Source organism: Monomorium pharaonis, chromosome 2 (genome assembly GCF_013373865.1).
Source record: "Monomorium pharaonis isolate MP-MQ-018 chromosome 2, ASM1337386v2, whole genome shotgun sequence".
Lineage (NCBI taxonomy): Eukaryota > Metazoa > Arthropoda > Insecta > Hymenoptera > Formicidae > Monomorium > Monomorium pharaonis.
The window spans coordinates 7806015-7823771 of record NC_050468.1 but is presented as its reverse complement, the minus strand read 5'-3'; the positions used below and the strand labels follow the sequence as shown (position 1 = coordinate 7823771).

Genomic DNA, 17757 nt, shown 5'->3' with positions numbered 1-17757 from the left:
TACGCAATTAATCTCCCACACCCGCACCCTCCTTTCTCTCGGTGACATAATCGCCGGCGTGCTACTGGCTTTCTCAGAAGTAGGCCGTGGTATTTTGATGGCCCGACCCGCATCATGCCGTAAATTTCGGTATGTACCAGCAGCTCCCGGTGTCAGGCAGGCAGAAGACGGTGGACTAAAAAAACAGAGAAGATGCTAAAGATAGTCCAAGCTCCTTTTTTTTTCGTTGACCGTGAAATTTTATTAGACAAGCGCAATTTCTATTTTAGAGCGGACGCAATTAACTCTTTGCTGTATTTTAAGATTGAGACACCTTTTACTATTTCTTTTTTTCTCGTTGAGGAGAACGCGAAAACGAATTACTTGTAAGATCGTGAATCGTGGAATACTTTGGCTGAAAGCTAATCGTTAAACGGATAAATGCTTTGCTAATGCATAAATATATTTAAACGCAAACTTTATATAAGATGTATTTTATTAATCGAGTATCGTCTCACTTTCAACCTTACTCACATTGTGAGTACTTCGAAATAGAAATTACTTTGCCACTTTCTGAGTACATTTGTGATTTTCTATTACACTGCAAAAATTGAATATTACAGCTGAAGACGGTAATGGAGCGTTGCGAGAAGATCCCAGCCGAGACTTACGAGTCACGCAACAGAAGTAGCGAAGAGGAGCCGAGATTGTGGCCGCGCGTGGATCGTGAAGGTAAAGCACTGGGAGACGCGGAATACGTGGTTCCATCGCCGCCGGAACGGGAACAGCAGTCTCAGACTTTGAGTCACGTTGATCTGGAGGCTTATGTAAGAAGCTACCAGGATCCTCAGGTGTCTCAGGTAAGCAGAATAATATCTTGAATATCTAAATAAATATCCCGAGAATGCAGCACGAAAAAAATATAGAATGTTTAACAGTTGCGGATATTATTCCTTTTTAGTACGAATAAATTTATGCTTTGAATTTATTCATTTTTAGGTGGACCTCTACCGCGAAACTACCTTAACGCAAGCGGGTCTTGAAGAATACACGAGAGTACAGCATTCGCAACAGGCCAGCTATGCGCAATCCGAGGGATATCACAGTTATGTGTCCAGTGTGGATTCAACGACGAACACACCGTTTCTCGACAGGTGAGATTGTCTTTACACATTGTTTGTTAACATCCAAACGCCACGATGTTTTTATAATGAGAGATTGCTCTTCTTATCAGATTGAGGCGGGACAGCGAGGCGGTAGCACAAAGACCCACGGCGTCTTGGGAAGATACCTCCCGAGAGGGTAGAGATAGCGTAGTGACTACGTCTAGCGGTAGCGCTTCTAGCAGTGAGACATTAAAATGGCACGGCTCGATGTCAGATGTCAGCGTATCGAGTGGTATGCCGCCTCGTCAAGCGATATCGGATCGATGGCATCATGGATCCATGTCAGATGTTAGCAGCGTAAACGGCGGAATTTTAAAACCGAGCAACGGCTGTCACGAGAAGTGGCAAAGCTCCATGAGCGACGTCAGTACGTCCGGAATAGGTCCGCCGTCAACGAAAGGAAGACACAGCCTCGACAAATGGCAGTCTTCGATGAACGATCGAAACAAGCAGAGTCAAAGTAGGCCCAGCCTGCCAGCGGTGATCGGCCACTGTACGACATCCGCGTCGATTAATGACATCTGTCAAACGTCGGCGATTCGAGACAGCAAATGGCAGGAATCCAATCTCGATGACGATCCGCTGAATGATAGGCCACAGGCGAATCAGTGGGACAACTCGAGCAGACTTGAGAACGACAAATACGCTCAATCTATGCCACAAAGCCCTACGCGCCAGCAAGTTGGAGCGGCGAGTCCGCAGAGTTCCGAAAATTGGAATCCTATACATGGATCGATGTCTGACGTGAGTCAAACTAATGGAATCCAGTGCAGCAAGCAACTGATCGCTCACAGTGCTAGGGTACAGACTCCTCAACGGCATCACTCGGAAAGCGTGCTGTATTTGGATCGCGAACGCAACAAACGAAAACTTTATCCAGTCAGTACGACCCAGCCGCAAGAATCCATGCAGTCTTCAAGGTACATTGATGAATATATTTTTCTACAATTATTATATTTCTTTGTAATAAATCTAACTGTAAATACATTATGTTTCAACATTTCTTTTTTTCCAGAATGATTGTAAATTCACCGCCACAACCGCAGCTTTCAGTAGCTGAACGTATCAATGAATTGGAAAAGCAGCAGCAACAGCAACAAATGCGTTACACTTATCTGGATCCTGATAAACGTCACAGAGTGTCCGATCCTACTCTGAAAGCGATTCAAAAGAAAGCACTGTGGTCCTTTTACGAAAGACATCATCAAGCGTCTTGGCGGTCAGAACCTCAGTTGACGCAAGGTCCTGCGCCAGCTCCTCGGAGTCCTCAGAGTCCTCAGAGTCCTCAAAGTCCACCGCCGCAGCCTCCCCCTCGACCGAGACCATCCTCATCCCGACGAGCCAGTTCGGCGTCAGATTACGCCAGTGGTGCGTGGAGAGAAAACGTTAGCAGAGCTCAGAATCAAGGAAACGGCGACTTGCCGAGCCCTAAGCATCAACACAGCAATAGTTGCAGTAGTCTCTCCACAGATTTACTGGGCCCCGTGATAGTTGGACCGGCCATATCAATAGACGACTGGGTGCCCGAGAGACCGCCTAAAAAGCCACACCTGAGAAACGTTTACAACGAACGCATACCCAGCCCCGATTTGCCACCACCGTCGCCGCCGACGGTCACGGAGAGCGAGGTCCACGATTGCGACGATCCATTGCCGCCCCCACCACCCGAGCTCAGCGACGATTTCACGGAGCGTAAATCTAACAACATTCACCACCAGACGGAGGAAACGGCAAAGATCAGTCGTGAAAGGTCATGCGAACGACACAAGTCGGAAAGACATTCCATGAAAAGATCGAAACACAGCGCCAAGAGAGATCACGATAAGTCTACCGGCAAATCCTCGCCAAATTCGACGAAAACAGGCGTGCAAGAACAGGAACAGCATCAATTCGTGAGATCCGGCGCAGCGTTAAAACACGTGGATTCTGAAATGGTACTGGAAAACGGAGTCTCGGCTGGCTTTGCCACGCATAGAATGGTAGTTACGGGGCGTTCCAGTTTGAGATATCCTTCTACTCAGAAGCTTATGGTAAACGGGAGGATAGCGCCGACGAGGAGAATATCCGAGGAGAGATCTTTCTCAACCAGACCTCCGGCGCAACTGCCTGATCTCATATCGCAAAGATACAGCGATTCCGGGAATCAGAGACCCGCGCCGCAAGTTCCGGTGGAGCCGAGAATCATTCGGCAGGAATCGATGCGAGTTGACGGGACGCGCGTCGACGCGTCCGGTTTGCTGCGAAACGATTCCAGCCAGAGATTAGAATCTTCAGGTCAGAGACCGCAGCCTCAAGTGCCTAAAAACGGGGACAAGAACGCTACTGCGAGTCCATCCTCGAGACCGAATTATCTGCCAGTGACAGAAGCCGCGAAGAGTCCGTCCAAATATCTGAAGGGAGGAAATCACAGTTTCTCTATCGGTAGCCCAGTGAAAACGGGATACGAAGCTAGTTCAAAGCTATTCCCCTCAGAGTCGAGCCCGCAGAAATATCACGAACCCCCAAAATATGTTCCTAATCATCATCAACGTTCTAACGATATAACGCAGAGGACTACGCACGGTTACTACGCATTGCCACCGAAGTACATTGATATACCTAAACAGAAACCTCAGCCACAATGTCCGGCGGAGAAATACGGCACGGATTCTCCTAGTTCACCTCCACCGCCTTTGGCACCACGGCAGAACACGTCCGGTAGGAAGTCCTTGCCGCCTCCACCGAGACCCGCACCTCCGCACTCTCACCAAGGGTAAGTATGATTGCATAATAATCTTTCTACATTCGCTCAACATTGTTCTCATTATTTATAATTATATGTCAAATTTATAATTATTGGTAATTGTCACGGTTAGGTAAACAGTTACAAGCGATGATTATGGATAACGGTAAACGAAACTTCTCGTTATTTTAATTCTTCGAGTTACCATTAATGGTAACAATCGCCATTAAAGTTTATTTTTACTGTCAGGACTTGTTAATCTTTGGAGACACGAGCCCATGATTTTTTTCCTGTCTCGTTTACATTCTGTGATTATCAATTATTAAAGGTCTTGAGCGGGTTAAAGCTTTTGTTGCTGAAATGGCATCGCGTAATTTAAGATACGGGCACACGCGATCCCGTAATTGCAAAGTAATTGAATAGTAAATAGCTGCCTCCGTTGCCAGATACAGTACCATCATTATAACCCATGTGCCTGCGACGTCCCGCCGTACGTCGCGCTTATCCCACGATCGATCAATTGAATTAGAGGTAACTGTAAGTACACCTTACTCTGCGTGATCGGTATACGCTTGTGAGACTCGATAGATCGTCCGGAAATTCGAAGCGCCGCGCAATTGATCTTGAAAACCCATGGAACGTCTCTCACGCGTATCAATCAACGACAACCACGCACAATTTGAAATCGTTTCGTATCGCCAACGTAATTTGTGACTCGTTGGTTCGTCTCGCTCCCTTGACATAGATAGGTATTCCATATAATTTTCCGTAATTACCGTTTCTTTCGAATGAAAACAAGACATATAATTGGCCGAACGGTACGTCGAAGTATCATATCAAAGAGAGCAATGCAAACATGTTAATCCATGTATATTTAACGCACGAAGTATTTTATATCGATCAAATTACATTTATATTTCTAATATAATCTCTCTCTCTCTCTCTCTCTCTCTCTCTCTCTCTCTCTCTCTCTCTCTCTCCCTACTATACGACTAGTTTACAGACCATTTGCGCTTCGTGTTACCCAAGCCGTATAAAATCCCAATATAGGACATTTATAACCAGTAAGCGCCATCGTACAACGTGAATTATGTCATTCGAAAATTTAATAGTCACATCCACGTTCTCATAAAGCAGAGCTGTAAAACACTGTCTTATCATCGATAATGGAAATCAAGGGAAGAAGGCAAACGATATAGCGAAAGAAAGAGACACCGTTTTCGTATGCTCACCCGTTGGTGTCACAAACCCCGTAAACCCTCAAGGATTGCAATATCCGCCACTGACAGTTCGGCGAACTCGGTTTACCCGGGGTTATTAATTATTTTCTCGTTCGTTCGCTCGAGCGAATCGCATACATTACCATGAGATTATCATTGCAAGTCTAACGGTACCCAATATCCAGGCTGATTTACGGGCGTGTGACTTTCCCTGAATTACGTGCAGCGCGGTTCTTAAGTGACACGGAGACACGTTACGAGCAATCCTATCCGTACCTCCCGCGAACGACTTGGAAGCATATACTGAACGCGCGCACAGGATTTACTTGTCAAGCTTGTATATAATCATCATAGTTTGCGCGGGAGCGATACGTTGGTCCGTCGGGAGAGCGGCGTCTCGCGCAAAGCAGAGTATCGTGCTATATTCTTTTATATGCAAGGTAAAATCGCGAGAATGTAGAAGAGTCACGCTCATTGAGCGCGATCGAGTGTACACGAGAGGATACGTTATTGAATTCCAACGGGCGCGACGTCGAACGCATTCTGGAAAGGGGCGGAGAAGTCGGGCAAGGACGATCTCGGTGCGACGGGAGTGATTGTATGAAAAGCAGAACAAGAGCGATGATAATGGCGCGGTGTGACCCGGCGCCTCTTTATTCATCGACCCATGATTTTTCGGGCCACGAAACACACGGGAGAGAAAGACTATTCGAGAGAACCCGAGACGAGATTCGCGCGGGTGTGCGCGCGCGCACACTAGAATAGAAGGACATTGGCGCCAGCAGAAGAGTAGAAAAGAGAGAAGGACGAGGTCGAGGAACAATTGGCCGATAATTGTTGTACGCCGGGCCGAAAGTTCTGCCCGGTCTTCCAGTCGGGACACAGGATGTAGGCTCGATCTCACGGGGCGATAACTCTTTTCACCTTTCTTTTGTTTCCTTCTCGCTCTGATTGGGTGACTACCTGCAACGCACGAGCGGTCGACCAACTACCCGATACGCACTCGCCGGCCAAGATGTTGGCCGAACTCGCGACACGGTTCGGCGAACGGGCATCTGACTAGCGCCCGACCTTCGACAGGAAGAGGAGATTACCCGGCACAGAAGAGTGCTAGAACTGTTGCAGACACGTTTCTCTTTTCCTCCTCTACTCTGCACTTTCTTTCTCCAACTCCCGCGACCGCGCTAGATATTCGAGAGCGCAAGAACGGTTTAACCTTTCGAATAAACCAACCTATGAGGTAGAAATGTCAGAAAAAAAGGTTACCGTGTGCCACCACACGGGCGTGTTGGCCTGCTCGATCATGTTCTTCACCGCGCCGGCGGTGATGCAGATGACGAAGTGCGGCCCCACGAATACGTCTCGTGGTAAATTAATAACGAATCCTGACAGTGATCTCCTTATTTATTGTCGACGTCCAAGCGATGTGTCTTGCGCGACATTTTCATTAATTGCGCAAATTTCTTGCATGCCTCACCGCATAACGAGGGTTTCAAAATCACGCACAGGTAACGCGCAGCACGTCGCGCGATGGCAATTCGTAAGTCTGATGCGAAATTGAGTGACGATAAATGTCCTTTTTTTTCCGCATGCGACCACAAAAGTCGGCGGGAATGCGTCGCTCGTAAAAACGCTCCCGCGTTCCTTTTAATTGCGATTCGGATTTATGCAAGTGGCGTACGTCCTTTCTTTCTCTCTGTTCCCTCGGCCAATGGTCGAGAGTTACGTGGCGACCCGCGGCGTTATCGCTAATCCTCGTTACGCGAAACACGAGTCGCCGAGTCGTTTTCACTTTTCGTCGCGTCGCGGCCGTCACTGCACCTGCGGCGCAATAATTGGCCCCTGAATTCCTGCCCGAGTATTATGGAGCCAGCAGCCGTGGCGCGATGTTTCCTTTGCCAGAGAATTAAATCGATTCGGAAGGTTACGCGCAAAGTAATGGCAAGGAGAAACGCTGATTCGCGAATCATTCCATATATTAAAAATCTAAAAAGTGGCATTTTTCGATCTAACGATTCTTTAACCGTTAAAATCATTGCAAATAAAGACTTTTCTCTTCTTTTTTTTATCTTGCTTCGTACTCCGTGAAAAAGGTTTACCTCTATCATTAGATTTATAAAAATAAATTATAGTTTGTATAAGAAAGATATTAGTTTTAATAACAATACAGTTAAAAAATGCTTATAGAGTGAAAACTAGTTGGATTTTGCTACTTCAATAATTTATAAAATAAATGTATAAACGTTCGGCACATTGTTTTCGACCATCCTCAGTACACAAATAAATCTCTTTGTAGTTTCCAACTTATTATAGTCAATCTATATAATATATTATTGATCTTTGTAAATTTTCTTTCTTGAAACATAGGTAAAAATTGTAAAGGCTTATTGTGCCCGTATTACTCTCTTATGTCCAATTACTCTTTTTTTTCCACAATGATAGTAGTTATGATAAATTGCGCTATATGAATTTTTTTAACAGACTTTCTTAGTTATTGTGTGCGAATATTATGAAGGTCGGATTTAGTCTGCTCTAAGTCTAGGTCACAATAAGTCTTTATAATTTTCAATGAATAACAAATTACATTATTCCAAAAATCTCATTAATTTTATATAGATGGCTTTAATTAAATAGCGCTCCAGGAAATTGTTTCTAAATCCGTCATTGCTGCACTATAAATCTCGTTTTATCCCACTCCTGCAGTTATGTACACGCGGTAATCCCGCGACCTCGGCAAACGGGGTAGTCGACACCGACGATGACAACACGTAGAGTATCGCTTACATTGGTTGTTCTTGTCGTCCGTCGACATCTTCCACTATCCGATGATATCGAGTAAAACTGGCACTCGTCAAGAAAAGAGCGCGCGTATCGTGTGTCGCGTTGCCTCGAGTCACTAATGTCTTACCTCAATTAAATACATCTTTCATTCGATTCGAGAGAACAAGCTGCCATTGCTCTCAAGGACTGGAAACGTATCCTCGTGGAACAAAAAAATAAGAGCATTGGGACAAGTATTGGTGAAACGTTACGCGTTGTACGTTTTTATCGATCACTCTTATCTGCAACCGACAGATATTTTCCTAGGTGTGGCCGTAAAAAATGTACGCTTGACATTATGTAATGTATCATTTCTTGGGAAAAGAAATAAAACGATAAAACTTTGTGCCACGTTTATCGGGACAATTATCGCGAGGATGCGATAAATCGTTTCGTTTCTCCAGTTTGGAGTATAAAAGTGAAACTTAATTTTTGCAGACCGTCCACTGCACCATTTCACGAGAGTAGTGGAAAATATTATTGAACTATAATGTTATAAAATTAGAGTGGATTGAATATACGCATTCTATCGCATTATCGACGTAGTTACGTCACATTCTCTCACTCTCTCTCACTCCCCCCCTCCTCTCTCTCCCTCTCTGCGTATATCCATTTATTACAACGGGATAATTTAACTATCATTAAAGCAAAGAGTACAGTTTTTGCTAACGTTCTTATCCTGCATCGATATAAAAAAAGTGCATTAAGATCGAAAACTTTCCACTTTGTAACATCCTCCTTCGTATAACGACGAGACTCGTTTGATGACTAGTTTAGAAACTGGGTTAATGATATGCAATCATAGCTAATTCTAAGTGCGTTTAGCAGTGATAGTGGTAATACCAGTAGTATTCACATTCATTAAGGAGATCGGAATTCGAAAGGAAAAAGTGATTTTGTAAAGACTCTAAATATTGAAATATTTGATTTAATAAATCTCATAAGCAATTTTATACAATTTAACGTTGACAGATATTCCGCATGAAATAATCATACGCAACGTTATGGTGTCCATCATTATACGTCATATGATCATTGTCACAATTCAGACAGCTCTTGTGTCTATTAAGTGTCTCAATTGAAACAGTGAAACTCTTAGGAAGTATTTACTCTTGTACCTCAGAATGAAACTTTCGCGTGATTTACAATCAAAATAAGCTCTTTGTCTGCATCAGAAATGAATGGCTGTGATAAACATAACAAGAAGTCACGTGTATACGAATACCGTGTACATGTGTACACTCTAAATTGGAACTAGTGAAATCTTACTAATTTTAGTGCTATATTTAATTACATTAATCAGTGATATGTATTGTTCTTCAATGATAATACATTAATTCCAATCAGTGAGAGTATCTCATTCTTAATCAGAATCATTAAAAGACAGTAAATAATCTCTAATGTTCACATTTATACATATCAAAAAAATTTTTTTTGTTTAAAGTGATTTTTCCCAAAATCTCATATTCTAAGCTTAATGTTTTACAGCAAACATATTTCTCTTTCAAAATAAAATATTTCTCGCAAATTTAGGATATATTATTCTGTTTTCCTTTTGTATTAAGAGAAATTGTTTTATATCAAAAAGAATATATTAGTTTGAAGCAGACTTACGTGCAGCACGAAAGAAGCAACAAGTAGTGGGCTTCTCTATTTGTAAGAATATTATGTTTATATTATCCTCCTTTTAATTTTAGGAGGCATTTTTTTGAGGCCATATAATTTAAAAGTAAAATCCTCTAAGATTTAGTTTAGAGAATTCCACGTATACCGATTTCTTTGTGTATCACTGAAAATGCGTGAATAATATACTAATTCTCATTTAAAAAGTTCACACATATTTTAAAGTTTAATTACTTCATTCTCTTTACTCATATTTAAATAATAAAAAAAATATTAGTTTTTTTTTTAATTTCGAAAAAAGAACTTTATTGATTTAAATTACTCTCAGTCAACAGAGTTCGACATCATATATTTTGTTTCAAATTATTTCATTTTTTACCTGTATATGCTTTACAGATAAAAAATAATTATATAATTTATTTAAATACGAAAACACAAAATTATGTATAGATATTATAGGTGGTATTCAGTATTTATAGTCGAATTTTATTTCAAGACCATCTAACGTAATGTCTTAAATAGTTAATACGGCTCTGTGATTGTTTGATGACAGTACTTAAGACGATCTTAAATATAAGACTCGAATGTAAATACCGGCCTATAAGTTGCTTTTAAATGTTAAAAAATTATTTACAGATGATATATAAATTATGATAACATATGGTTTAAGTACTTGAACATCGCTGTTCTTACGTTCATTCGGACAAAGTTTATTATTATTACGCTCGACTTCGAGCTACCAAGCATGTCGTCTTGCTTGTGACTTAATCCTTTCCATCGAGGAAACGGTCGCACTAAGGAAATAGAAATGCAACGATAGACGTGACAGAGACGAGCGACAAACGAAACGACCACGAAGACAATAGCCAGCGACTCGAGACCGGACGACACCGGACACGAAGTCACGGGACCGTCTCGAGGAACGGTATCTTCTCGACGACGATCTAGCTCACGATTAAATGATTAACACAAATTGTTCGGAAATTTATAAGTAACTTTTGCGGTAAGAGTTACACTTCATTCGTACGCATGTGGGGATAATGAAGGATATTTGAGTATTTAAAAAAAGAAAAAAATTAAATTTATCCCTAAATTTTTATTTCAATGTTTATTTTTTATTTCTGTGCTTATTGTAGCTTGAAATAATATAAAATATAAATTATATCTCAGAGTTAATTATCCTCAATATTACAATGCAACGTAAATATATGAGTTGCGTGCACTGCAAACCCAAGTGTAGTTTTACACACTTTACCATAAGTGACTACATGAGTTTACACACTTAAAATGTGTAAAACTACACACTTGGGTTTGCAGTGTGTTATCGAATATTTACACAATTTGCATTCAGAAATATCTGTTTCTAGAATTAGTATCAATTTTTTAGATGAAACTTGAATCAAATTGAATATTATTATATAACTGTTATATGTTGTCATATATTATTTTCATGTAATATATTTCCAATGTATAATGAATGTTATAAAATCTAGTGTCTTAGAGGAGTAAAACAACGGAAGTTTTTTCCACGAATATGTTAAACATATGATAAAATTACGGAACGTAAAATTTCCAGGAGCGAAAAGTCTAATTTGTGTTAAATTGTCCGGCATTAGATTTTAACCGAGTGATGTACCGTTAGGACACGTGTCAGAGCGTGGTACGTCCAAACGATCCGAATTCTGTCAAATCCCACCAAGTTTTATTCATCTTTCTCCTATATTCGAGCAGTTTCAGTCGTCGAGCAATCCAGGCACACATTATCAGTTCGCGGTTTAGAAAACGACCTAGCCCACTTGTACCAGGGCGAACACTCGTCGCGTAACTCTCATGTCGAGAATCTTTTATCCGCGGTATTTCGTTTTAAATTGGCTCTCTCCGATCAATTAAGCGCACCCGACAACCCGGTAGAACGGATGCCAGTTTTCTACTCACTGTCATAAGCATTAACATACACTGATCTTCTCGCAATGTGCACTTTCCTCTAATCCTTGATTATGGATACCTAACAAATAAACATTAAGCTTGCGCAATAATACGCCTTAAACCGGAAGTGAAAGTATTTAAAATGTTTTCTCACATTGTTAATACACTTGACAATCTAAAGTAAAACAAAAACACATTAAAGGAAGAGCATATTTTACTTCATTCCAACAAAGTATATAGAGTAGATATCGAAAATTAATTATACGAACAAATATAAAATATCAACTCTGGTTTTCACAATAGAAGGCTAAAATTATACCTTGTGTTGGAAATTTCGAAAGATTGTTAATACAATTGTATAGCATGTTAACATAAGTTAATACAATTGACAATCTAGAGTTAACATACGACAAAAACATATTAAAGAAAGAGCATATTTTATTTCATTCAAACAACATAGAGATAGATATCAAAATGTAATTACGAACAAATATAAAAACTCCGATTTTTACTCTATATTTTACATTCCTATTTTCGCCCGGATTATCGGAATTCTAAACACACTTATGCATAACTGCGTTTGATTATCGCGCTGCGATCGTGATTTCGCAAATGGGATTTCCATTGCGGAGCGAACACGTGTAACATCAGATGTCAGCCACATGCGAGGCAAATCTCCTGGCGACTTTAGTGTTACGGCGGGTGGTCTCAAAACGACGACGGCGGCAACAGCAGCAGCAGCAGCAGCAGCAAGCACGGCAACGACGGAAGATGCGTTATTCTCGCACGTGCTTTCTGAAGGTTTATCGGATGATCGCGACCGTCACGTGCGGCCGCGATCTGCAATAAGTGCTTCACGTGCTCGTAAAGTCGCTCCGTGGCGCGGCGTGTTCGCGGTTCCTACCGTAAACCGAACGGCCAAACGGCTCGTAAGAACGGCCGATCCGACGTGAACGACCGCGCCGCGTACTTCCTGTACTTCCCGGAGTCAGTGGCCACACGCGTCTCTCGGCCAAGAGTGAAACACCGATCGCGCCTGTTAACATCCGTTTTGTCGCCCGACGAGGTCGCTGACATTCCCGCACCTGCAAGGAAGACGCGACGTAGACGCGGCAAACCGCAAATAGTGGGCCCACGGCGGATCCTCTTCTCTTTTTTAGTTTAGACGAATAAAACAGCGGCGTGTGCAGATACCAGTAAAGTTATAAATAGGCAACGACGTGTGGGTGCCCGATTCGCTTCGGCCGTTCCGCGGCTCGATATTTATCCAAACTGGAAGATATAGAACAGATATATTTCGAGATAAAAACCCGTCATAAATCATGACGGGTTATGAGAGACAAGGAGAATAATCGCCCGGCGACCCACTTTTATCTGGGCGCGATCGATCCCGCTTAATACGGCCGATAAGGTGGCGAGGTATCCTAACACAAATTCCTTTTACGATCGAACGAGAGCGTTAGCTGTGAGCGTAGCAATAAAATCCATGTTGCAATATCGACTTTCGGCGCCGCATGCATGCGTGCGGGATGAATCTAGTAAACTGGAAGATCCATATTCCACCTCTAATAAAGTTTCGAACCGAAACCGTAAATCGTATACCTTGATATCATCGACACCGTCGAACGATCACGCGCGGAGGCTAATACTATCGAAATTACGAGCCGTGCGTTGAAAGCTAGCGGAACGCCGGAATTTATTTGAACGTTATCGGGCAACGAAAGGGAAACTATCAAAAGGGAAACTATCAAAGTAACGAGACGAGAGAGGCGTCAGGCGCTCCGTTATTTTACGATTGTTTATCCACGTCGCGCCGCGGCGAGAGGCGATGGCTTTCAGTTCTACGGACGTTTGGCGCGAGATGAGTAATCGGCCTCGCGAAACGATCCCCAGGGTCAAGCATCGACCGGAATAGCGGACGACGTGCAGATCGCGTGTACGTACATGTGTACATATATCGGAAGCATCGCCGATCACCGGAATAGCAAATGACATCAGCGGGGCTCTCCGCTGCGAACGTATAACTAATGTACAAGTGCGTGTTTCGTTGCAGATCGCTGATCACCACGTTGGCACTCGTAATACGAGGACTTGACCGAAAAAAGGACTATATTCTTTCAGAAATCCAAATATCGATACGTCCAATCACATTTGCGCTTACGGCGATAATTAATTTAAAATAAATTTTATTCTGTATGAATGAATGAAATATAGAAATATCTTTCGACACGTACATTTTAAAAAATGTATATACATGATTTTTTGCAAGCAATTTTCTGAAATGTTTAGAACGGAGTTACTTTTCTGTAATCTTAAGGACATTATTTTTCTTGCCTCTAAGAGTAATAATCTTTCTTCGAGTAAATGCGTCATTCTCCTTTAAAGTAAAGTTTCGTAAGATTGCGCGAGCGTGCGATTTATTTTTACAGCTCCTCACCCTATTTCGTGTACACAGTGATCGGCTATTTTAACGACCTCACGATAAAGTTATGAGTTATATATAATACACTTAGGAATCAAAAATGATATAAATCATGCCGAGGCATACGTATTTTTGTCGTGACACGTCGAGTGGAACAAGTGGAACTAGAAAGAGCACTCGTATTAGCAATGTAATATTACAATATAAATTTTCATTTTATATCAAATGCTAGATATAGCACTTGCGTGTCGATAATGTTAATCGAATCAATTCTAATGCGTGAACTGGATTGAAACTCAAGTTAAATAAATACCCGAGGCAAATGAGAAACACGTTCGTATGCATTCCAGTAAGTCCGTTCGCTTAATTTAAATATTACCTAAGTATACCCTTGGCTAATCGTTTGGCTTCGTAGAGAGGCGTTAAAAAATCGTTTCTTTACCGCAGAGTGCCCGGTGCGGGTATCTATTAGTGGTAGATTCGCGAAACACGGGCTTTCCCCACAGTGCCGCTTCGACTGTTGCGATAAGAAAAATATCTACGAAGAGCTTACCAGCGTCCCCGTTTTCACAATCTGTCGTTTCGTTTACAGGAACGCGAGCGAAGTGTACAATACACTTTTCACGGCGTGTGTTGTCTCGCTTTTTTTTTGTGTTCCGCTTCACGGAAGTGGATTAATAGCCGCCTTATGCTCGACGCGCATTGATAAAATACAACGCGGCTCGGTGTTTCAGAGGGACAACTGCAGCTTTTTGAAATTCTAATATTCTGACCTTTATATCGTTGCTAATACATCGAATGGCTGTCGCATGAACTATCTAATTAAGACTTAGTGATCAATATTACTTTTTTTTATGCCACACCTGTCGGCATATACCTCTTTGTTTATATCGATAAAATAAAATAAAACATTAACAACTCACGCATCTTTTTATGACACTAATTACTGTTTTATTCATCAGATGTTCATATTGCAAATATTCAGTTATTTATTCAGTTTATTTTTATGAAAATTTAAATGTCGAGTGGAATTATTTCTTGATGTTACTTTTATCTTAGAGCTTCTGTTTACGTTCAAAAAGCTTCGAGTCATAAATCTGTGTATTATCCCATTTCTTTAAATATTTCCATGATGAATCTGAAAGCTATTCAATTTTTTATCGTCGTCAGCTGAGATTTTGGAAAGCTGCCCGTTTAAACTTGGGAGACATTACTCGCCTTCCGTACTTTCTTCCTCGAAAGACAAATCTGAGAGACAAGAATAGGAACGGCAACCTTACGATGACCGCTCTCGTTCTTCAGATTCACTATTTCTCTAACGCTATTATGAAATATATCTCAAATTGTATTTCTTTATAGATAAATGTACAGAAATTATAAAGTTCAGCCATTAAGAGCATTATTTATCGTGTTATGTGTTACTATATTTATCTGGATGAAGGTATTCTTGCTTTTATTCTTCTTGATCAGCATTATTAATGAGTAAGCGTCACGATAAATCGTGAATGCTATTTGTCACTTGACAGTTCGGCGCAATCGAGTTTCATATACGATCGCGCACGATCTCGAATCAGATGTTTTCCAAGGCGGTCACGTTTCCCTCGATAAATCGAGATCTCACGACGGTCCCGACAATGATAGCGCTCTCTTCCTCTCTCCTTCTACGGATGTCTTAATCCGTTCCTAATAATATTCGAAAATCTCTCCGAGAGCAGCGGCCGGATGGCCGAAAATGGACGAAGACGTGATCGAGAAAGGTTAGCGTGTATAAGATTTTATGTGTGAAGTGAGAGTGCGAGGAAAGTACAGGTAGAAAGGTATTCGGAACCATGGAACACATATGGCGCGGTGGACGCGCGATGTCGGCGTACGTCAAACTCACTTACCTACGACAATCGCCAGCGGCTGTGCCGGTTTTCTGTCTCGGGACCGAGCGAGCGAGCTGAGGCCGGTCGATCCCCAGCGAGAGCGGAGACCTGTTATTACACGAGAATGCGAAAAAGGAGGACCGGAGCTCCTCGTGGATCGAGGAAACTGTTAAAAATGTCGAGGCGCATCCTTGGGACGAGATCGCCCTTCGCTTCTAATAAACATTTGCCCGGCGCAGCGAAAAGGAGAAGAAGAAGAAGAAGAAGAAGAAGAAGAAGAGAGGACGCATATACGTGCCTGGCCTTCCACACGCACCGGGATTGCACGCGCGGCATATAAGCTCGGAGACATTGATTATTCGCGGCGCGCGACGTCGACGGGAATCGAATTAACGGCCCCGATGCGTGCGAGCGACACACGGGAAATGCGCGTTTTCCCGCGGGATATCCTGCCCGCGAGGTCGTTGTCTCGCGCGCTAATTTACAGCTTACATCGACGACCCCGTGCGTTTTCTCTTCTCATCTCGAGACCGGCTGTCGTGGATCTCTCCTGACCGCGCGCGCGCGCGCGGCCGATGATCACAGGGCTGAAGCGGATCGGCGCGGAGTGACGTTTTACCGCGCGTCTCCGCGAACTTCTTCGTGGCGCGCCGAGGGAGTCGCCGCGGTCATAAAGTCTCGCTTCGTAACTTCGGCAGTTGTAACATATAAATTACAGCGTTTCGCGCGGTTCACCCGCCGCGATCGTAACTTACGAGCGTTGTCCTCCTAGAAGAGAGCGAGTTACGACTGTGCAGATGTTGCAAGCTTTGCCGCGCGAAATCGTAGCCCGGCCGGCTGGCGCGCGCGATGTCAAAGAAACGTGTATTAACCCAAAGAACCGTCTCCGCCGGGGATATTAATCCTCCTTCTCGCGACCCAAAACGCGCCCGGGTCGCGGCAAGAGCAACGAGGAGAGCGTGCGCCGGCCGTGCGTCGCGGTGGGTGGACGACAATTTCAGCGACGTGTGCGTTTCATCTTCGGTCTCGCATTATTGCTGAAACGGCACGTTCGACCGGCCTGTAAAGGCCAATTCCCATGTCGCCACGTCTCCACATTCGAGACAAAACGAATTATTCTCGGAATCGTCGACTCCGAGGTCTATTAGCGGATGCCCTGGACGTCAGATTAAACCGGTTTCCGCGAGAGGTGCATCTCGTGCCACTTGACTTCCACCGACACATACGTAGCACAGTAATGATAACTGGCGAAACTGTCAGTGACGTTAACATGATTCAAAGAATTCATTTATCTGCATTGTGATCCGCGTCAGCTCAGATCGTTGTAGACGACAACGCGACCCGTTGACCTATCAAACGTACAAGTCGCTCGCTTTTTGATGCTCACGTTGAGAAATCATGCTTCTTCCTCCCTTTTCTTTTTTTTTGAGTGTGTCAGTCTCGCGAAATTTACGGTCTCCAACTTTATTTACGGTCCTCCAAGTTCCAACTTTCTTTTCCACACGTTTGTACTCGTACATAGGGATGTGCTTGATATCCGGGAAGGAGAAAGAGAGTCCAGGAATTCTTTTAGATTTCTCGCAGGGTGAGTTTGAGGAAAAGAGTCGAGGGATTCTCTCAGATACCTCGCAGGGTAAAATTAGGGAGATAAAAATAATCGAGGAACTCTTCTGGTTCCTCAAAAGATTAATAAGATTGAATGAGTCGAGAAACTCGTTCCAGTTTCTCGCGGGTTAAAGAGATAGAAAAGGATTATTTATAAATAGGATCGTATTTTAGAGAGTTAAGAAAAAGGAAAAAAGTACCGTGATTGAAAGTAAAAACCGTGCGACTTACTTGATCCTCGAACGGATCTGTCCGAGTTGAATGGTTGATTCCTTGGTTGTACTGGTTGATCTCATGCTCGGGTGAAACAGTACTAGACTTACAAAATTAATTCTCGCTCGCGCACAAACTCTATATACTGATCAAATATACTGATAAATTTTTTTTTCTTCCTTGGTCATCGATC

General features: G+C 42.8%; 1 protein-coding gene and 1 long non-coding RNA gene across 6 annotated transcripts in view; one reads left to right on the top strand and one right to left on the bottom strand.

Annotated features, from left to right (window-relative positions):
- Positions 1 to 17757, bottom strand: part of LOC118644296 — a 218873-nt gene that overhangs the window by 86814 nt on the left and 114302 nt on the right. The window lies entirely within an intron of this gene.
- LOC105829559 (protein Shroom) overlaps positions 1 to 17757 on the top strand; it is a 123758-nt gene that overhangs the window by 75420 nt on the left and 30581 nt on the right. For all 3 annotated transcript variants that reach the window (XM_028194099.2, XM_036282498.1, XM_028194098.2), the window contains exons 4-7: positions 603 to 839; positions 979 to 1133; positions 1214 to 2065; positions 2161 to 3897. In XM_028194099.2, the coding sequence (XP_028049900.2) occupies positions 603 to 839; positions 979 to 1133; positions 1214 to 2065; positions 2161 to 3897 (2981 nt within the window). The remainder of the gene's footprint in view (positions 1 to 602; positions 840 to 978; positions 1134 to 1213; positions 2066 to 2160; positions 3898 to 17757) is intronic.